The sequence below is a fragment of the Pipistrellus hanaki genome (genome assembly GCF_964339955.1).
Source record: "Pipistrellus hanaki genome assembly, chromosome: 3".
In the NCBI taxonomy this organism is placed as follows: Eukaryota; Metazoa; Chordata; class Mammalia; order Chiroptera; family Vespertilionidae; genus Pipistrellus; species Pipistrellus hanaki.
Window position 1 is genome coordinate 185,894,910 of NC_140505.1, and position 16,012 is coordinate 185,910,921.

The 16,012-nt window shown below is 58.8% G+C and overlaps 2 protein-coding genes across 3 annotated transcripts in view; one reads left to right on the forward strand and one right to left on the reverse strand.

The window, feature by feature from the left end:
- The window catches only part of SGSM3 (small G protein signaling modulator 3), a 32,065-nt gene extending 23,103 nt beyond the window's left edge, over positions 1-8,962 (forward strand). Inside the window, exons 5-22 of the mRNA XM_084879096.1 lie at positions 993-1,201; positions 1,282-1,389; positions 1,837-1,980; positions 2,166-2,361; positions 2,645-2,790; positions 3,039-3,263; positions 3,586-3,640; positions 3,826-3,953; positions 4,055-4,210; positions 4,421-4,475; positions 4,619-4,668; positions 4,859-5,011; positions 5,162-5,232; positions 5,342-5,390; positions 5,466-5,551; positions 6,273-6,395; positions 6,508-6,568; positions 6,689-8,962. Of these exons, the coding sequence (XP_084735222.1) occupies positions 993-1,201; positions 1,282-1,389; positions 1,837-1,980; positions 2,166-2,361; positions 2,645-2,790; positions 3,039-3,263; positions 3,586-3,640; positions 3,826-3,953; positions 4,055-4,210; positions 4,421-4,475; positions 4,619-4,668; positions 4,859-5,011; positions 5,162-5,232; positions 5,342-5,390; positions 5,466-5,551; positions 6,273-6,395; positions 6,508-6,568; positions 6,689-6,769 (2,096 nt within the window). The 3' untranslated portion in view covers positions 6,770-8,962. The remainder of the gene's footprint in view (positions 1-992; positions 1,202-1,281; positions 1,390-1,836; positions 1,981-2,165; positions 2,362-2,644; positions 2,791-3,038; positions 3,264-3,585; positions 3,641-3,825; positions 3,954-4,054; positions 4,211-4,420; positions 4,476-4,618; positions 4,669-4,858; positions 5,012-5,161; positions 5,233-5,341; positions 5,391-5,465; positions 5,552-6,272; positions 6,396-6,507; positions 6,569-6,688) is intronic.
- Positions 7,314-16,012, reverse strand: part of MRTFA (myocardin related transcription factor A) — a 90,729-nt gene continuing 82,030 nt past the window's right edge. The window contains exons 9-13 of one of the 2 annotated variants that reach the window (XM_084879094.1): positions 15,741-15,912; positions 13,721-14,761; positions 12,533-12,685; positions 12,203-12,263; positions 7,314-8,702 (exon numbers count right to left, since the gene is read on the reverse strand). In XM_084879094.1, the coding sequence (XP_084735220.1) occupies positions 8,188-8,702; positions 12,203-12,263; positions 12,533-12,685; positions 13,721-14,761; positions 15,741-15,912 (1,942 nt within the window). In that variant the 3' untranslated portion in view covers positions 7,314-8,187. Of the gene's footprint in view, positions 8,703-12,202; positions 12,264-12,523; positions 12,686-13,720; positions 14,762-15,740; positions 15,913-16,012 lie in introns of both variants that reach the window. The other variant, XM_084879093.1, reaches the window with a different exon arrangement.

Below are 16,012 nucleotides of genomic sequence, written 5' to 3' on the forward strand. Positions count from 1 at the left end.
AGGATGAGGCTTCCTGTGGGGCTAACTCACCCCGAGACTGCCAGGTGGCTGGCGGCTCGTCCATGGTGATCGGAGCAGTCAGGAGGCCACTGTTGTCCACTCCCCACTGCTGCATCTCAGTTCCCTGGACAGAACCGAAGGCGGGCTTGGTCCGTGGAGTTCCCCAGCAGTAAACAAACCAACAAACAAATATATCCTGTGCTGGGGGAAGAGCTGTGAAATAATCCCGGGAACCAGGAAGCCTTCCATTAACTTTACAGGAAGTCTTCTCGAAGGCAGAGGCGTTTGATCGGACACTGGGAGGAAGAGGCAGGGAGTGTGTATAGCCAAGGGAGGGAACAATAAGTGCAAAGGCGTGGGAGCGGGAGTGATTTGGTGGGAGTAGCTGGAGTGGAGGAAGCAGGAGGAAGGTAGGAGATGAGGCCAGGGAGGAGACGGGACAGGAGGAGGTGGGTCAGAGCGCGGTGAGGCAGTAGGTGAGGCGCCTCCACCAGTGGCGATTGGTAGGAGTGAGGTGGGCGAGTGAGTGGCACCAGAGGGCTCTGAGCAGAGTGACGATCTGACTTGCCTGGTCAAGAGCGCTGTGACTGCTGTGTGGAGGATTCCCTTGGGGAGGCAGGGGCGGAACAGGGAGGAAGGATGAGGTGGTAACCCGCAAGGAAGGTGATGGCTTGAGGGGCAGTGGTCAGAGGTGGTGAGAGTGGAGAGACTCTGCCTGTGCTCTGAGGGCTTGATCCTGGGGTAGAAGTGGAGGTGGCTCTGAGGTTTAGAGCCGAGCATCCGGGGAATAGAGGGGGGTCTGTGGGCCTGGGAGATCATGGGAGGGCAGGTTTGGGGGAGAGTGAAGAGCTCGGATTTGCTGGTCCAGTGCTCCTTGGGCCATGGGAACTGTGGCTCTGAGTGTCCGTGGTGGATCTGGGCCCCGGACTGGAAGCCCAGAGACATGTTCCTGCCTCCTGGCTCACCGCCCTGTCCTGGGTGCTTCCTGGCAGAGGGTGCCGACCCCAGTTCCAGCAGGCTGCCTGCCGGGTCTCTGATGGAGGACCCTCCCCAACGGCTGCGGTGGCAGGCCCACCTGGAGTTCACCCACAACCACGACGTGGGCGATCTCACCTGGGACAAGATCGCCGCCTCCCTGCCCCGCTCAGAGAAGCTGCGCTCCCTGGTGCTGGCCGGCATCCCGCACAGCATGAGGCCGCAGGTGAGGCACGGAGGCCAGGCCACAGAGCGCCGCGGGCTCAGTGTCTCCCCACGCCTGAACGCTCTCGGCTCCTCCCGCAGCTGTGGATGCGGCTCTCTGGGGCGCTGCAGAAGAAGAGGAACTCGGAGCTGTCCTACCGGGAGGTGGTGAAGAACAGCTCCAACGACGAGACCATTGCTGCCAAGCAGGTGAGCGGGAGGTCCTGCAGGCAGGCAGTGGGCTGCCTGGGGTACAGGAGTCCCCTTGGTCTCTCCTTGGCATTCCGGCTCCCTCCCGGTTCTCTGAGGCGCAGGGGGATTGCCAAAAAGGCCATCTGACTGGGAGCACATTAGGGTCACCTGGAGATGTAAGCACACATTTCCGGCCTCGTTACAGAGACCTCATTCCATAGTTCTGGCCCGAAGCCCAGGAATCTGCCTTTTGTCTGTTTGTAAGTTCCCCAAGTGAATCTGGTAGAATCAGCTAGTGTTTATAGCTGGCTCTACCCCTGAAGAGAGGAGCACAAGGAATCCCCATTCCTGGGAGAGAAGCCCACCTGGGGAGTGCCCTCTTGGGTCAGAGGTCAAGAGTGTGGAGGGGGTGGGCCCACCGGGGCAGCGGTCTCACAGGGGCTTGTTGGGGTGGGCCGCTGACAGATTGAGAAGGACCTGCTCCGCACCATGCCCAGCAACGCCTGCTTCGCCAATGAGAGCAGCATCGGGGTGCCTCGCCTGCGCAGGGTTCTCCGAGCACTGGCCTGGCTCTACCCTGAGATCGGTTACTGCCAGGGCACAGGCATGGTGAGCACAGCCGGGAAGGGGAGGGGTGCCCCCGGGGCCAATCCAGGGCAGTAGGACTGGAGCAGGGGTGGAGGTAGAAGTGCCCAAGGAAGGCACGCGGTCCGGGACGTGGCCCTCAGAAGGCTGCTGCTTCTCATTCGTGTGGAGACCTGGGTCGAGGCCCCTTGTCCCCCTGCCCTGGCCAGGTGGCCGCCTGCCTCCTGCTGTTCCTGGAGGAGGAGGACACCTTCTGGATGATGTGCGCCATCATCGAGGACCTGCTCCCTGCCTCCTACTTCAGCACCACCCTGCTGGGCGTCCAGACCGACCAGCGGGTCCTGCGCCACCTCATCGTCCAGTACCTGCCCCGCTTGGACAAGCTGCTCCAGGAGCATGACATCGGTAAGGCCGCCGGTTGAGGGCTCTTGCCATCTGACTCAGATACTGTGAATCGGTGCTTCCTGACAGAGCCCGCAGGGGGCGCAGCAGCTGGGGAAGAAGGGGCTCCGCTGCGCTTGCAGTCTTTGTTGCTCTTGTTCTCTGACGCTGCACTGCCTCCTCCCTCCCCTCGGAGCAGGGTGGGCGGGTCTCCTGCTTTCTGGGAGACACTTTTCACCCCTCCCCAGCTCCTGGCAGTGCCCCTTCCCTCAGACTGTCTCATGCCAGTGTCCCTGTCTGTCCACAGAGCTGTCCCTGATCACGCTGCACTGGTTCCTCACGGCCTTCGCCAGCGTGGTGCACATCAGGCTGCTCCTGCGCCTCTGGGACCTGTTCTTCTACGAGGGCTCCCTGGTGCTCTTCCAGGCCACGCTGGGCATGCTGCGCCTCAAGGTGCGGCTGCAGCCCCCCACCCCGCACCTCCCCCTCCATCCCTACCTCTGTGTCCCGTCCCCCGTCCCCCCCCCTCCGCCGGCCCCGCTGCCCATGAGGAGCCCCTCGGGGGGTGTCTCCTGGGCCAGGGACTCCCTTGTGCTCATCTGATCTTCCGGGAAGTCACACATGCCTGGGGGTGCTGATGGGGGTCAGCTCCTGGGCCTGGTGCTGGGCAGTGACTCCTCCTTTCCCCTCACGTGACCCAGGAGGAGGAGCTGATCCAGTCAGAGAACTCGGCCTCCATCTTCAACACGCTGTCGGACATACCCTCGCAGATGGAGGACGCGGAGCTGCTGCTGGGGGAGGCCATGCGGCTGGCTGGCTCCCTCACGGACGTGGCTGTGGAGACCCAGCGCCGCAAGCACCTGGCCTACCTCCTTGCAGACCAGGGTCAGCTCCTGGGGACCAGCACCACCACCAACCTCTCCCAGGTGGGCCTGTGAGGGAGGAGCCCCGAGGGTCCCCGCTGTGCCATCCCCCACCCCCCAACCCCCAGCTCAGCACCCAGGCTGGGCCTGGCCCAGCAGAACCCAGCTATGGAGGGACACCAGTTTGGGTGCAGGAAGACCCACCTTTGAACTGAGTACATTTCTGACCCAGCCGGCCCTGGAGGCCATTTCCCATGAGGTAGTCCCGTGAGAGGCCTGAGCTGCCCCCAGAAAGGGCTCTGTGCCCTCCCTCTGGCGCTGAGAGCGCCTCCCCTCGGCTGGGCCCTGGAACCCCTCCTGAGGCTGACCATCCCCGTGCCCGCAGGTGGTTCGTCGCAGGACGCAGCGGAGGAAGTCTGGTTTCACCTCCCTGCTCTTCGGTGAGTCCTGGCCCAATTCAGCGGTCTCTTCCCGGCAGCCGAGCCTAAGCTCTCGGAGCCTGGGCTTGGAGGGCGGCGAAGACCAGGGGTGCCGCCATCCTCACACCGGGTGGGCCCTGAGCTTCTTGGAGTGGGGAAGGGGACCAGGCAGGAGCCATGGCTGTCATAGCCTTTTGGGTCCGCAGGGGAGGACGACCTGGAAGCACTCAAGGCCAAGAACATCAAGCAGACGGAACTGGTGGCTGACCTCCGGGAAGCCATCCTGCGCGTGGCACGCCATTTCCAGTGCACTGACCCCAAAAACTGTAATGTGGTGAGTCGCAGGCTCCCAGTCCTGTGCCCAGTGGATCGACTTGGGGTGGCTCTCCTTTCCCAGCCCTATCCTGAGTAGAGGGCCTTTCCTCTCTCTGGCAGGAGCTGACGCCAGACTACAGCATGGAGAGCCACCAGCGGGACCACGAGAACTACGTGGCCTGCTCACGCAGCCACCGGCGCAGGGCCAAGGCCCTGCTAGACTTCGAGCGGCACGACGACGACGAGCTGGGTTTTCGCAAGAATGACATCATCACGGTGCGTGGGCGAGGCTCGGGAGGTTGCTGGGAGCAGGCACCATTGGTCCTGCCCCCTGCTGGCCCTGAGGGAACAGCCAGGTTATTCAGCCTCACCAAGCCCTGTGCCTGCCAAGGATTTCCACCCCCCTGGCCTGGCCGAGGAGGAAACCGGGTGGTGTGTAAGGCGCTGGGCCCAGGCACATAGCTTTGCCTCCTGCTCTTTCTACAGATCATTTCTCAGAAGGACGAGCACTGCTGGGTCGGGGAGCTGAATGGCCTAAGAGGTGAGGCTGGTCACTTTGCTGTATCCCTCCTGGTCCCCTCCCCTCCCCAGGAACTGGGCTGAGCCTGTCTTCAGCCCCTTTGGGACGGGGGGGAGGTAGTGTGGGGACACCAGGCTCCTCACAGGACCCTGTCTCCCCCACAGGCTGGTTTCCAGCCAAATTTGTGGAAGTCCTGGATGAACGGAGCAAAGAGGTAAGAGGGGGACAGGGCAGGGCTGCCCCTGGGAGCTCTGCTGCCTCCACCCTGGCAAGGCCTGCACCCTCCTGCCAGGGCCTGTGTCCTTAGCGAGTTCTGGCTTGAGGCAAGGGATGTAGGACAGGGAGAGGGTGACTGGCTGCAGGTGCAGGGCTGGGGCCTCTCAGACCCCGTCCCCCACCAACAGTACTCCATCGCGGGGGATGACACTGTCACGGAGGGCGTCACAGATCTTGTGCGAGGGACCCTCTGCCCAGCCCTCAAGGCCCTGTTTGAACACGGACTGAAGAAGCCGTCTCTGCTTGGGGGCGCCTGCCACCCCTGGCTGTTTATCGAGGAGGTGAGTCTGTGGCTGGGCCATGTCCTCCATGTCCTGTTCGCCAGGGCCCTGGGCTCTGTGGAGCTGGCAGGAGCAGCTCATGGGGTGGTGATGTGCACTGACTTGGACCCTACCCCGTCGTCCCTGACGTTCTCTCCATACAACCTCCAGGCAGCAGGCCGCGAGGTGGAGAGAGACTTCGACTCGGTGTATTCTCGCCTGGTGCTGTGTAAGACGTACAGGTACCGGGGCCCCAGTCCCCCACCCTGGCAGGGGTCCTGGCAGCAGCATGGAGGGAGAGGGCAGCCCAGGCCTGCACATGGGGCAGCTTTGGGTTCCCGCCTTCCCCAGGTTGGATGAAGATGGCAAAGTTCTGACCCCGGAGGAGCTGCTCTATCGGGTAGGCAGGGCCATGGGTGGGGTGTGGCTCCTGGGCTGGCAGCTGGGGCACCTGTCACAAGCCATGTCCTCCTAGGCCGTGCAGTCTGTGAATGTGACCCATGACGCTGCACACGCGCAAATGGATGTCAAGCTCCGCTCTCTCATCTGTGTGGGGCTCAAGTGAGTGTGCCTGCTGTGGGTGTGACGGGCCATAGTTGGGTGAGTGGCAACCTGGCTCTGGCCCTGTGGGGGAGCAGGGGCTGTGAGCTGGGCCTTCCAGGCCCACAGGAGTTGGACAGATGGAAGGTGGCAAGGGTAACCCCCCAAGACCTTCCTCCAGCACGAGACGAGCTGCTGCTTTATGGGGAAGGTGTGTGAGGGTTTATGAAGCACGGGACCAGTGAAGGGCTTCCCAGGAATGCGTCTGCTGCAGCAAACTAGGGAGGGGCCTGCTGAGAGGCCTCGGGCATTTGTGAGGCTCAGGTCTGGGTAAAGGAGGGTTTCTGGATTTGCCCTCTGGGGTGGGAGGAGGAGTGGTTTGCAGAGACACGCTCAGAATGTGGCTGTGGCCCAACAGGCTGGTGAGTATGCACTTCACTCCTGGACTGACCAGCCGGACTCAGGCCCCTCTGCCTAGCAGCAGGCAGTGACCCCACCTCCTTTACTCAGATGCAGAGAGGAAAGATCTGTGACAGGACTGGGGGCAGTGTGTCTCCCAGTGTGAGGGAGCTAGAGCCAGAGGCTGAGAGTAAAGGAGGTTGGGTCACCTGAGGAGTGGAGGGAAGGGGGCTGGGGTTAGAGGAGCCTGGAGTGGGGGCAGCCCAGCCCAGCACTGGAGGGGAGACCCACCCATGGTCCTCAGAAGGCTCTGTGGATGCCCACTTCCCCCACCTGTCCCCAGTGAGCAGGTTCTACACCTGTGGCTGGAGGTGCTCTGCTCCAGCCTGCCCACCGTGGAGAAGTGGTACCAGCCCTGGTCCTTCCTGAGGAGCCCCGGCTGGGTCCAGATCAAGTGTGAGCTCCGGTGAGGACCCTGCTCTGGTGCTTCTAGAGCCCAGGCCCAGTGGCTCTGGGGGGAGGGGGACAGAAGGAGCCGACCTGAGGGTGACTGACAGCCTCCCCTTCCTCCTCTCTAGGGTCCTCTGCTGCTTTGCCTTCAGCCTCTCCCAGGACTGGGAACTTCCAATGAAGAGAGAGGTGGGTGGTTGGGGTTGGTCTCCTGGAGGGCTGGTGGGTGCGGTGGCCAAGGCAGGGCCCCTGCCTCTTTGGGCTTCCTTGCTGTGTGCAGCCTGTGAGGTGGGTGCTGTCCCTGTGCAGGAGGAGAAGAAGCCCCTCAAGGAGGGCGTCCAGGACATGCTGGTGAAGCACCACCTTTTCAGCTGGGATATAGATGGGTGACGCTCTTCCTCCAGTGGCCCCGTCACACCCAGGCCTCTCCCAGCCCACCAGCTACCAGAGCAGCTGCTTCCTTAAGAAGAGAATGGCGTTGGGATGGGGCTGACATGGTCCAGGCCTACCCCAAGCTATGGGACCAAGGGAAGAAGACACTGGAGTTTGGCAGCGCCATGGTAGGGAGATCGGGGACAGCACCCTGGCAGCAGGTGGGGCCAGGCTCGCTCTATCCCTCCCAGTGTGTATGGAGGCTCCGGGCCCCATCCGTCCTACTTGTACTGACCAAAAACCTCAGGAGGAGGTAGAGAGCCACCTCTGTCCGCTTTTGCTCAGGAAGGGAGTGCGGTGGCTAAAGGCTCCTTGGTCTGTAAATAAATTGTCTTTGAGGAAGCACCTCTGTCTTCAGTCCAATCCGGGCCATATGTCCAAGGTTCTGCGCTTTCTGGAATGGCCTAGAATGGAGAGCCTGTCTGGGAAGGTGAGGTTAGGGTGTAGGGCCCAGCCATACCACCCACCTTGTCCACAGATTAACCAAGAGGGACTAACAAGCTGTTGTTTTTGCTTTTATTTTAAAAAGTTCACACAGCTTCCCCACCTCTGTCCCAGCGCTGGTGCCCCCCCACCTCCCAAACCCCTAGAATAACAGTGACAGCCAAAGGGGAGGCTGGGCCCCAGGGCAGGAGGAAGCCATAGCCTTAGGGCCACGTCTGGCCCCGCTCTGGGGCTAACCCCCTCCTGTCCCAGGGCTGTGGGGGCTGCAGTGAGGCAGCAGGACGGAATGTGGGCAGGTGGCCAAGATGCACCTCTGCCCTCGTGGCACTGATATGAGGACAGGTGGGGTTCAGGCTGTGATGGGGTGTCTACATGTCAAACACACGTGATGGGTGGAGCAGGGGTCTCCAGACCCTTCTATATGTGCACAGTAGGATGGAAGGAAACGTCATCCACCTCTTACACCCCAAAAATATATGTATATATATATGGCGATATAATATAGAGGTATATACACCTGTACAGAGCATGTTTGCCACCAACCGCTAAATGGTTCCTCTACAGCAAGACACTAACATGGCAGCGCCTCCCCCAGCCTAGGAAACCTGGGGTAAGGGTCACTGGGGATGGGGAGGTAGAGGCCCAGTTTGTTTTTCCCGAGAAGGGAGGGAATTCATACCTCGCCCACCTGAGCAAACTGTAGCCAGGCAGGGTACCTCCAACCTCTCAAAAGGAGGTCGAATAGGAAGTCCCTGGCCTGTCCAGGTCTCCAAAACCCCTGGGTGACCCTGAGCCAGGGAGGGGAAACGGGGCCTGTGATTGTCAGGACTCACGACCACGCAGAGCTGGACCCCGCAGGAGAGAGCCGAGCTCCCTGTTGTTCCTGAGGCTCCCAGCTTCCAGCCCCTCCAGTCCCCTGGCACACCTGAGAGCTACAAGCAGGAATCCCAATGCAGCTGCAAGTCATGGCCATCAAGGAAGTCTGTGGAGAAGAGGCTGGGGGCCGTGTTGCTGAGTGGGGCCAGGCTGAGCACGGGGCCACCTGACGACAGCTCCAGCCAGTCCATGCTGTCCAGGTGGCCATCAGCCAGGTCCAGGCCCATGCTGCTGGGCTCGGGGGCAAAGTGCAATTCCGAGGTGTCCATGGGTGAGGGGGGGTGGTCCAGGATGGCAGAGCTGCTCAGCATCTGGCTATGGAGGTCGTCAATGAGGGAGAGGGGCTCTGGCCCCTCGTGTCCGCCAGTCAGCAGGGGTAGCCCAGTGCTGCTCTCCAGGAAGTCCTCCAGGCGCCCGGGGAGGACAGGTGAGGTCGATGAGGGCAGGGCAGCCTGGGGAAGCTCAGCAGAGGGCGGGGACTGTGTGGCCAGGGGCGACCCACAGGCTGCTGTCGCGGGGGGCTTCTCCTTCCCTGGCAGGGATGGCGGCTCCTTGAAATCTGCTGAAATTTCTACCAATCAAAGTGAAAGGATGTCAGAAACCAGGCCTCTCAAATAGGACCTAAAGTTGGACACTACCTTACACCATGTATGTACAAAAATTAACTCAAAATGGGTCAAAGATCTAAATTCAGGAGCCAAAACTACCAAATGCTTAGAAGAAATCGGGGAATTTTCATGACAATGAATTTGGTAGTGATTTCTTGGCAACAAAAATACTGGACTACAGTAAAATTTAAAATTTGTACATCAAAGGACACTATCAAGAGACTGAAAAGACCCCATCAAAAAATGGGCAACAGACCTACATAGATACTTTTTGAAAGAGGACATAAGGCCAAGAGACATGAAAACATGCTCAAAGTCACTAATGATCCCGAGAGATGCAAATCAAACCGACAATGAGTGCCATCTCCCACCTGTCAGGATGACTCTCATCAAGTCAACAAATAAGTGTTGGCGAGGATGTGGTAAAAGGGAACCCTCTTGCACTGCTGGTAGGAATGCAGTTGCAGCCACTGTGGAGAACAGTATGGAGTTTCCTCAAAAAATTAAATTTGGAACTGCCATTTGACTCTGATCCCACGTCTAGGAATATATTCCAAGAAACTAGAAACACCAATCAGAAAGGATATATGCACCCCTATGTTCATAGCAGCACAATTCACCATAGCTAAGATTTGGAAACAGCCTAAGTGCTCATCAGCAGATGAGTGGATTAAAAAACTGTGGTACATCTACACAGTGGAATACTATGCTGCGGTAAAAAAGGAAGGAACCCCTACCATTTGCGACAGCTTGGATGGCGCTGGAGAGCATTATGCTAAGCGAAATAAGTCAGAGAAAGATAAATATCCCATGATCTCACTCATTTGTGGAATATAATGAACATAAACTGATGAACAGAGATAGAGAAGCATCAAGTAGATGCTCAAACCTCAGAGGGAAGGGAAGGGAAGGGGGAAGAGATCAACCAAAGGACTTGTATGCATGCATATAAGCATAATCAATGGATGCAGCCACAGGGGGGTGAGGGCATGAACGAGAAAGGGATATGGGGGCAATGGGAGGAAAAAGGACACATGTAATACCTTAATAAAGAAGAAAAAAATGAAAGCCCATGGAATTGGGAAGAAATATTTGCAAATCTTACATCTGATAAGTGATTCATATCCACAACAAAATCCAACTAAAAAATGGACAAAGGACTCAGAATTTCTCCAATAGAAGGAACACAAATGGCCTATAAGCACATGAGAAAATGCTGGACATCACTAGCCATCAGGGAAATGCAAATCAAAACCACAATGAGGTACCACTTATCCACTGGGACGGCTATAATGAAGAATATATGTAATAAGTGTGAACCCTGCACACTGCTATGGAAAAGTTAACTTTATGATCCAACAACCCCACTCCTGGGGATACACCCCAAAGAAGTGAGAAGCTCGCTGGGGCTGAGAGAGCTGCACACCCATGTGCACAGCAGGATTACGCAGAGTAACCAGGAGTTGGAAACAACTGGGTGTCTGTCCATCAGTGGATAATGGATCAACACAATGTGACACACCCATTCGATGAAGTATTCAGCCATAAAAGGAAATTTGGCACATGCTATGTGTATGAATCTTGAGGACAATATGCAAAGTGAAGTAAACCGGAAACAAAGGGGACAAAGACTGCATGAGTCTACTTATGTGAGGTCCTAGGGGAGTCAACATCATGGAGAGAGGATAGGTCAGAGGTTACCAGGAACTGGGAGGAGGAAGGCAGTTACTGTGAAATGGTCAATGTGTGTCAGTATAGGATGACGAAGTTCTAGAACATGGTGATGGTTGCACAACACTGTGAATGTACTTAATGTCAATACGTTGTACATCTAACGTGGTTAAATGGGAAATCTTACGTGTATTTTACCACAATAAATCAAAATTATGTAGAAAGTAGGCTTGTTCCCTGACCCTCGGCCCTGTCTTCTCTCCCACTCCGCTCCCGTCCAGAAGACCAGCTTCCTCCGAGGTAGCTTGTCAACCTGCCCAAATGCTACCACTGAGGATGCTGCCACCCTACCATCTGATTCAAACGCCCTCTTCCTGGCAGCCTCGCCACCTCTCTGGCCACTTCTCAGCACTCCCCTCCTCTTTCTCTGCCATCTCTCGGGGCTGGAGCTCAGGGCCTGCTCCCGTTCCTCTTCCTGCACAATCTCTCTCCTCTGTTCCTGGACAGCCTCATCCCTCCCAGTGTCAGTTCCTCCGAAGTTCCCCCCCAGGTCTCTCCAACTGCCCCAGAGCACTCGCAGCCCAGGAGCCTCAGTGCTACCTGCCCTGGTCAGCAATGCTCCTCAGGCCCCACCACAGACCTTGGCCCCAGGGAGTCCCTAAGATCAGAATCAGTGACCTTTAAAGTAATGTCAGCTTTTGAGCTCTTTTTGTTTTAAAAAAAGTTGATATAAAATTGGCCATTTTAATGTGTTCAATTCCATGGCTAAGCTCCCACTTGAACATCTTAATCCTCTTCCTACTGTAATTAAGGCAGCTGACAGAGAACTTCCACACACTGCCTTGTGCCTGCTGCCACCAATGAAACCGCCGTGCTCAGACTCCTCCAGACCTGCTGCTTCCCACACCTCCAACCCTCTTAACCGGGCACTTGCCCACGGTGCCATGGTAACACCCTGGCTGAGGTCCCCGTCTCCCCTGACCACCGTCAGCAGCCCTGGGCTTCAGAAGCGGCTCACTGTCCAGCCTCATCTGTTTGTGTCCCCAACTCACTCCATCTCATTCTCTCTATTCGCCCAGACCTCACCTGGGCGGTGTCCACACTGATCCCTCCAGTTTTGGGACACATCTAAGCCCAGCTGAGGCTGCACCTTTTACGACCCCGCGCCCCCCCCCCCCCACACACACACACACACACAGCCCACCGGAGCTCCCCCAGCCACACAGCTGCATCCTAGTGACTCGGGCTGGAACCCTTGGTGTCATCCTTGGCTGCCAAACTCCTAATCCATAAGGAAACCACACTGGCACTCCAAATATACCCAGACTCCAGCCTTCTCCCCTGCACCACTGCCTCCCGAGCCTCTTGCTCCTGCCCTTCCAGCGGAACGTTCCTCAGAGTTATGCGGTTCTGGCATCAGAGTCAAAGCCCCTCCACCTGCGCGCAGGAGGCCTTGGGATCTGCCCCTGTCCTGACTTCTGCACCTGCTCACCAACCCACCACCGCACCTCAGCCCTCTCTTCCCTCTTCATAGCACTTCTCTAATGTGATGGAATTTACTTGTTTTGTCCTTTCTCTCACAAAAAGGCTTTCGCTATTTTGCTCACTGCTGTGTCCAGAGCTGCAGGGGCAGTGGGTGCTAGGTAAGTGAACGTGTGTTGCTACACCCCTGCCCCCAGAGAGCATGCATCTCAGCCCTTGCTGCACCTGAAGTACAAAAAAACAAATCAACCCCCTGAGGGCTGAAGACAACCTATGGAGGAGGAGGCTGGGAGGCCGCTCAGGGCCTTACCTCCACTCTGAATAAGAATGTCAAACAGGTCATCCATCTGTTGGCTCGAGGAACCATTTTCCTATGGGAGGAAAATAGAAAGAAAAAAGAAATGAAAATCTACAGCCAGGCTCAAGGCACAGGCTTCTTCCCCTCTGCCCCTGAGCCAGCAGCCAGACCCAGAGCCCACCGGCCCAGAACGGCCCGCTCCCTCAGGCCTCTCTGACCTCAGAGGACTGGCTCCTGCCCACCCCTATCCTCCCGCTGGACTCGGGGTGAGGGGAGGGGTTGCGGGAACCCAGCAGCCAAGGTACCGCCCAACGTGGCCAGGCCTCAGTCTACCTTCTTCACCTGCTGTCTGGGCTGCTGGTTCACGGCTTCCTCATAGCCAGGCGGCTCCTTCTTCGGCAGAGAAGTGGAGGTCCCGAACGGGGGCTGTGGCAGGTGCTCCACGTCCATCTGGGCTGGTGGCACGGGGGCTGGAGAGCCAGGCTGGGACAAGGGCTGGACAGGAGGAACGGTGAGAGGAGCAGTGATTGACACGAGGGAAACAGCCAGGGCTCTGCACACTCAAGGAGCACAGGCAGGGGGCGCCTACTTTCTAGGCCGGTGGTCGGCAAACTCAGTATCAACAGTAAGACAACTGAAATTTCTTTTGAGAGCCAAAATTTTTAAACTTAAACTATATAGGTAGGTACATTGTTATTAACTTAATTAGGGTACATGGTATTTTGTGGAAGAGCCACACTCAAGGGGCCAAAGAGCCGCATGTGGCTCTAGAGCAGCGGTTTGCCGACCACTGTTCTAGGCTAAGCCAACCTGGCCAGCTGCACTGGCTTTCAGGAAGCTTTCCTGAATAAAGGTTGGGGGAGGCCCTCACCTCTGATCCTGCAGAGGGTGGGGTGAGCATGGGGTCTGGTGCAAGCCACATGGGAGGGAGGGGGAAAGGGGCTCTGGGCTGATTCCTTTCTCAGAGTGCCTGGTTCCTGCACTGTCCCCTCCACCCTGTTCTGCAGGGCTGAGGCCACACAAAGCCTAAAGCAGGCTGGGTGAAGGGTCTGGGCTGTGTAGGTGGCAGCAGCAGGGAGTCAGCCGCCAATGGCACCTTGGCGGGGACAGCTGGCCTCCAGGGAAAAGGAGTGAAGGTCACCCCAGGCTCAGCCCAGCAGCCCCTCCCTGACTCTCATCTGGGGCCTGTCCCACTCCCATGGAGCAGAGGCAAGAGTGGGCCCTGGCCTGGGTGGGGGCTGCTCAGAGCCCTCTACCAGGGTGCAGGAATGTTCTGGTATCAGTGGCCAGAGGAGAGAGGCAGTCACTGACGGCTTCACCCTCATGGGTGTGGGGTCATGAGCAGGACCTTAACCATCTCAGATCTTAGTACCTCCTTGGTGACATGGGGATGGCGATCCCTCAGTTTGGACAGTTGAAGGGAAAATTAAAGGAAGCAAGCCCACTGCCCGCCATGGGGGCGCCCAGTAAACAGAGCTGTCTTAAGAAGTATCACACACGCCTGTCCCCTGCCCTCCCACACCTAGGTACCTGCTGGGGGCTCCCGCTGGCCAGGCCGGAGCTGTCTGCATTCTTATTGGTCACAGTGAGGACAAGGTGGGTCCCTGTGGAGTCGGTGATGACGGCGGGAGGTGTCACCCCTTTGATGAGGCCGGGGCCCTGTGGGCCCAGAAGCAGCTGGGGTGTGGGGGCGGGCTCTGGCTCCGGCTCCGGCAGCATGGCTTCCTGCTTCACCACCACCGGAGGAGGCACCAGGGCACCAGTGTCTGCGTGGTGGGGAGTGGGGGCTGCCAGGCTGGGGCTGAAGGGATGGGCAGGGCCCAGGGGCTGCTGGCTCAACTGGCAGCTGGAGAAGCTGTTTTCCTGCTTCACTGGGACGCCAAGGGGGGCGGGGGCGGTGGCGGGGGCGGGGGTGGGGGTGGGCGCGGGCGGGGGCTGCTGGGCCCGCTTCTCCTGCTCCAGCTGCAGCCTGAGCCACTCCACCAGCTGCTGCTTCTGCCGGAGCATGCGGGTCAGCTCCTCGATCTGCTTGTCCTTTTCCTGCAGCATCTGGTCCTTGTCACGCCCCTCCAGCTCTGCCCGCACCCCCGGGCTCACGCAGCAGGACCCGGCCCGGGGACCCTCCTCCTTTACGAGGATCTGCAGCGGTGAAGCCTGCAGGGTGAGCTGGGTCAGTGGCGATGTCACCATCTCGCCGAAGGTGTCCCCAGGTGTGGAGTTCTCGTCTCCTGTGCTGAGGAGCGAACGCTCGGAGGGAGTGGGAGACACGGGGGGTGTGGAGCCCGTGCTGCCGAATTTCACCACTCCGTTGCTGGTCACTGTGGCCACCACCACCTCGGCAGGGGCCAGGCCTGCTGCCACCAGAGCAGGCCCCGTGCTTAGCCGGGCCGCCGGGAAGGCTACCACCACCTCGCCAGCCTTGGGCAGGATGGAGGTGGCAGCAGGGACCTTGGGGGCTCCGGGGGCAGGGCTGACTTGTTCTTGGTAGGCACGCAGGCGCTCAATCAGGTCTGTCTTGGTGCCAGAGACGGGCAGTGACCGCAACTTCAGCTCCTGCTTCAGTTCTGCCACCTGCAAGGGTTTGGAGAGTCAGGGCAGCAGGGGATGAAGGGAACTGGGTCCAGGCAAGAGGGCATCAGGGCAGGATGGGAGGGACGAGCTTTCTGTCTGTTAGGCCTCGTCTATTCGGGCCTCACTGATCAGTAACTACACATCAATCGCCTGACCCTCCCACCTGGACGGTGAGACATGCCCCAGCCTCCTCCCTGTCCCCGTCCTCACCACCCAGGGGCCTGGTTAAAATGCTCCCTACCCCGCGCCTGGGCGGGACATGCCCTCAGCTATCCCCAGCATGACGCTGGTGCTCAGTACATATTTAATGAAGTGACTGGATTTTACAGAAGAGAAAACTGAGCTCACAAAAGGAAAACAATGTCTTTGAGGTCACAGAGCTGACGAGCAGCAAAGTTAGGAGCTCTGGCCAGGTCTGATGGGCTCTGACCCTGTGCCCAAATGCCCCCACGAGGCCTGTGACTTGCTGCAATGAGGCCTGCTCCGGAGGGGCTGCCTGGTTCAGGGTGCAAACCCTCTGGGAGAATTCGATCCACCATATATGCTGATCAAGCACGGGCCCCTCCAAGGTCCCAGGACTCGAGGATGGGCCATCCCTTCCCTGGGGCTCAGCACCTGCCCAATGGGGAGTGGAAAAGTGGGGGTGCTGCAGTGGGCAGCCCCGAGTCTGAATCTGGGCTCTACCACCAGCCAGTCCTCCACCCTGAAACCCCTCCACTAGCTCATCCTGAGCGGGAACACTTCCCGTTTCCAACACTGCACTGAAGAGGCCGAGGAGGAGGAGAGACACACGGGGCCGGTTAGCCCCAGGTCCTGGACAGGTGCTTGCTGATGCTGTTCGTGGTCATGACTACCCAACAAGCCTGATGTCTCCACCAGGGCCAGGCGGGCCTTGAACAGATTCCAGTGCCTCTGCCGGAGGAGACCCGTCTGGAGCTCTGCTCTGTCTGCTTTCCCCAACTTTGGGGCGACCACCTACCTTCATGTCGTCCAGGTTGGCGGGCAGGGCTCCCAGCTTGCCAGTCAGCGAGGTGCTGTTCTGACGTGTCAGCCCACTGGGCCCAGGGGCGCCCGAGCTGGAGGTGGTACCGGTAGTGGAAAGGCTGCGCATCGGGGGAGCCCCCCCACTTCCCAGAGCCTCACCTGCTGGCCTGAGGGGGAAAAGGCAGAAATGAGCACCCAAGGCCCTCCACCCCCAGGGCCGGGTGGAGATGGTGTGGGGTGAGGGGCCTGCCCATAGGCCCTGCCTGG